The 4,676-nt window shown below is 48.1% G+C and overlaps 1 protein-coding gene across 1 annotated transcript in view; it reads right to left on the reverse strand.

Moving 5' to 3' along the window:
• Positions 1-4,217, reverse strand: part of LOC118320930 — a 60,505-nt gene extending 56,288 nt beyond the window's left edge. The window contains exon 1 of the mRNA XM_035652056.1: positions 1,225-4,217. Coding sequence (XP_035507949.1) covers positions 1,225-3,753 — 2,529 coding nt within the window. The 5' untranslated portion in view covers positions 3,754-4,217. The remainder of the gene's footprint in view (positions 1-1,224) is intronic.
• Positions 4,218-4,676: the final 459 nt, after the last annotated feature.

The raw sequence follows: 4,676 nt of genomic DNA on the forward strand, positions 1-4,676 counted from the left end.
GGGGGGGGGGGGGGGATTATATTGTCCCCTTTGCTATTCAGTTTAGAGGCATCAACAGTGATCAAGGATTTTATCAATGACTAATTATATTTATCTCATTAATTGTGTTTTTTATTGCAGGAGGGTATTGAATTCTACACATCATGAGAATACACTATCAGGACTGTCTGAGCATGTAATTCCACATTAACAAGTAGGGCAACTCAATGTCAGTCATTGTTTCTTATTGTAGTTGAGTCTTTCTGCCCTGGGGCGTCATGAGCATTTCACCCCAAATCTTACTTGGGAACAAATGGAATCAAACATATGGAAATTAAGAAATAGATGGGACCAAATCACTCTGTGTTAGTCAGATTTAATGTGAGAATAATAATATTTAGAATATTATTCCACATATAGAGACTGGTTACAGAATGATATAGCTGATGTTTTGGGAGGAAAAGAGGTCTATACATCAAGTAAGAGAGGTCTAATTAGCAGGCTGGGCATTTCCTTTGCATTTGTGTTATGATTGTTGTCATTATCAAAATAAATATGGTAAAGGCTAGCTTCAAACTAACTTCCTTGAAAATACTAAAGATTGTCAACATGCTCAAATCAAAACAAACTGTTCAGCACCGGGTGAGACATACTCAGTCATGCTTGCTCAAATAAACACACTCTTACACACATGCACACAGCAAACACAAGGCTGGCCTAGGCCTTCAGATCCCCATAGTTTTCCTCTTGTGTTTATAGAAGTAAGTTTTGGTGAAACTGTTGTGTCTCATCATTGTTCATCCCAGCTGTGTAAGCCCCCCCCCCCCCAACTACGCTTTTCAGTCTCCAGCCACACACACAAACACGCATTAATGCTCAAAATCTATTCTTCTGCAAAGAGTAGAATACAGTACTCCACCGCACAGTAGTTTCAAGGACATTAATGCATTTATGTGAAAGCACGGTAGAATTCTCAAAAGAAAAAAAAAAGCAGCACGTACATCATGATTATTACCCGGCTGCATTTCCTCATCACAGCAGTTTCACTCGAATGCAAAATGTTATTTCCTTGCCATATGGCTCGGAGGTCATATGAGGGCAAACACAGTGTGCACTGTGGGATTGTAGGGGGGATTCAAAGCTGACAGGAGATGACAGCTCATTTTAACCATGTGATAAAATAATATAGTTAAAAAGAACATTTTCGGCCGTGTGTCTTCATCATGCAGTTTGTTTTGGTCTTACCTTATGTCTGAACTGTGGCGAGGTTGATACTGGTTCTTTCCTCTCCCCGTCTGAGGCTCCATGCCTATTCCTGTCCTGCTGCATGCTCTGTCCCACCTGCACCATGGCCTTACATTCCACACAGGAGCCAATCACCAACCTCCTCCCGTCATCCACCAGGAGCGTACGTGTGCTCCGAGGTGCATAAAGGAAAACGGGTAGTCTGGCCACAGTAACAGTGCACAGTCTACCAAGCCTGCGCTGCTCCTGCCTGCAGAAGAAACACACAAAAACCTCACAGCTGTACTGGCGGGCCCAAGGGGAGCTGGGTGGCTGGGGGTTGGCACTGGATAAACTAGAGGTAGAAGGGGTGGAGGGACCCAGGCCCTTGCTCTCATGTTGGGCCCACTGGGTGTGTAGATCATGGTAGCACAGGTTACAAGCTGACACCAGGCCTGTGGCGTCAACTGGCTTGGCACGGGGAGCAGGAGGGTGGACTGTGAGAAAGGGGAAGAATGGCTCCCTCTCCCCACAACGCCCAGGTGGGTTGACATGCAGCTGGTACTCTCTACCTGCAGACAGGTCTGCTCCACACAGGTAACACACCGACATGGAGCTGCCGGGACGAGAGTCCACACCTGTCTGGGAATGGGTTGATCCAGACCCCTCAATGGCCATGGCAGCGTGGTACCTGACCAGGAAGGAGCTGACAGAGGTGATAAGGTCCTCACTGAGGCTGAGTCGATACGCACCCCAGATCTCCTCCAGGATAAAATGGCACTGTGGGCAGCAGTGTACACGGCCATTCCTCACCCCTTGGGCATTAGGTGGGCAAGGCAACGTGTTGATGAAGGGAAAATACATTGCACCACGGGATTTGCCAACACCAGCCTGTGCATATGCCACTCTCATATCTCCTCCACACTCCTGCCCACAAAGAAAACAGGCCTTATTGGAAGATCCGGGATCAGTTATGGACTCCATAGGCTCTGGGTGTTTCCCCTCCTGGGGAGTTAGCTGGGAAGGATGGATAGCACTGTTGGCTTGGTTGAGAGGGACTACATACAGGCGCTGGAGGACAGGCACATCCGCCAGCTGAAAGCTCTGCCACTGCTGCATTAGGGAGGTGTGGCAGCTGCCACACACCAGAGTTGTACCTGCTGGACTGATAGGCACTGCACCCGGAGGAGGGGAGTGAAGCCACAGGAAGGGAAAGAAGGGCTCGCCCTGCTTCCGCTCCTGTTTCTGAACACTGACTTTAAAATGTCCATCACGTCTGAGCCCAGTGCCACAAATATAGCAAACACTCTCCTCCGAACAGGTATCCACAATGTGAAGCGCCTGGGCACTCTTTCTTGATGAAAGGTCTCTGGCAGCTCTAAGCAGGGTTCTTGGGCCTGTTTTGCGGTCATACGTGTCTATGTCATCATCACTTGTAATGTTAATCTCATCTTCATCAGAGTTGTCAGAGTTAGGCTCCCTGGAACCAGCTATGTTACATTTAGTGGTGACAGCAGCGGTGCCACCAGATGACAGTGGAGTGTTGGGGTGACCCTCGCCTCTTCCTCGGTACAGCAGCGATGGATGTCTGGACGAAGAACAGCTGCTGTCGGCAACACGCTGAATGTGACGCAGCTCCGCATGTCTGACATTCCCCTCCTCCAGCCATCGCCTGTTGCGCATAATGACCCCGTTGTCCTGCACAGGTGTGTCAGAGAGAGGACTATCATAGCATCGCTGAGGGAATCTCTCCTGGGACTTTGTCAGAGATTCTGATGACTGACAGACATTATTCATAATTTTAGCCCCGCGCCTCGCCGGCAGAACACTCTCCGCTTTTGGTGATCCCTGCGCCCCATAAACACCCACCGGGTAACGGATTGCCCGCTGTGAATCTGGGCTGTTTTTAACACTGATGACATTGTTTTTCCTGCCACTGTCTCTTGGCGATTTGCCAGATGCTCTCAGGCACTTGTCTTTGCCCACAACGGCTCTGTCGACCAAATCCATCTCCTGGTCTGACATGTTCTCGTTTTCAGAAAAAGACGAGAAATCAGACTCTGCGCCCCCGTCGTAGTTCTGGCTGCTCACACTGATTCTCCTCTCCAGATCATAAGAGATGTTCCACTCCTGCGGGACCCGCCGAGAGTCGCACTGGTAGGGCCGTTTCAACCAGTACATGCGCTTCTCAATGGGCGTCCTGCTCCGCTCGAAGGAGTTCCACTGCTCCGTCAGAAAGCAGTGGCACACGGCGCACACCAGCGTATGTCCATCCGGGCTCACTTCACACGCACCCGGGGCTGGCTCCTGATTTTGTAGAAACGGGAAAAACGGAACCCTCTCTTTCTGGTATGTCACCTGTAACCTCAATTCCTTCCCGGGTGTAACTCCGCTTCCACATATGAAGCAGTGAACCAGCCCCCCTAATCCATTGCGATCACTCCTGGAAGTGTTACCGGGCAATGGGCTGTCCTCACCGGGCATAGCTGCAGCCATGAGTCGGTGTTTCCGAGATAAGGGTGCAAGTTCCTTGTCACGGGGGGAGTTCATTGTTTTTAAACACCCAGGAGTAGGCTACATGGCATAATGTCAACAGTTAAGTCACGCTGTCCACACTTATCGGCATGTCAGGAAATCATACAATCAATTTTAGTCTAAGTTACTCACTGAGTTATAGGTCCATTGAAACGACAGCGTGCAGCGAAGACAGCAAACCGTTAACTGTTATCTTTTCAAGGACAGGGAGAAATTCAGTCAAAACACGCACGAAACAGCACAGAAGTCTCGAGTCCGCATGTTTGCACTGGAAATCCGTAGGTAATGTGACACAAGAACTTGGGATCACGGGTCGCCTCTCCAGCGAACTTTCCAGCCTGCGCTCTGCAAACTTTGGCTGCCAACTGTACACAGCGCAATCCCCAATTCATGGGACCCGCTTCGACACCCCAAAGGCAACCTCCACCCCCTGCCATCCCCTTCAGAAATAATTTTGCAGAGATAATGAGCACACGCTCCTGCAGTAGCTGCCCATGCGTCCAAGTACTAACCATGCACAGGATATCCACAGTTTAGCATGCACGGGGGCGTGTGTTTAATAGACAGACTCCCAGCATGTAGGTAAATCATCTGCAAGCAAAAACTTAGAAACTCCTTTTATATCTATCAATATTAGACATTGTTTTGAGTGAGGAGGTATTAATGGTGTAAATGCATTATTAGTTTTGCTCCACAGATGCACAAAGCTGTATATTTTTTGTTTTATCTGTATAAAAAATGAATTATGCTTACTGATTACCAAAACTTGACACTGAGAGCATGAAGTGGTTTTCGTTTGTATGTATTGGCTATTATAAGGTAATTATGGAAAGGTTGTTTGTTTATACAAGACAATTATCTTACTTATCTAATCTTGTATCTACATAAGGAGATGGTACTGATAAGAAGTCATTAAATTCATGCCTCAGGCAACTCAT

The sequence above is a fragment of the Morone saxatilis genome, unplaced genomic scaffold, assembly GCF_004916995.1.
Source record: "Morone saxatilis isolate NCDOM2014 unplaced genomic scaffold, NCSU_SB_2.0 Contig11, whole genome shotgun sequence".
In the NCBI taxonomy this organism is placed as follows: domain Eukaryota; kingdom Metazoa; phylum Chordata; class Actinopteri; family Moronidae; genus Morone; species Morone saxatilis.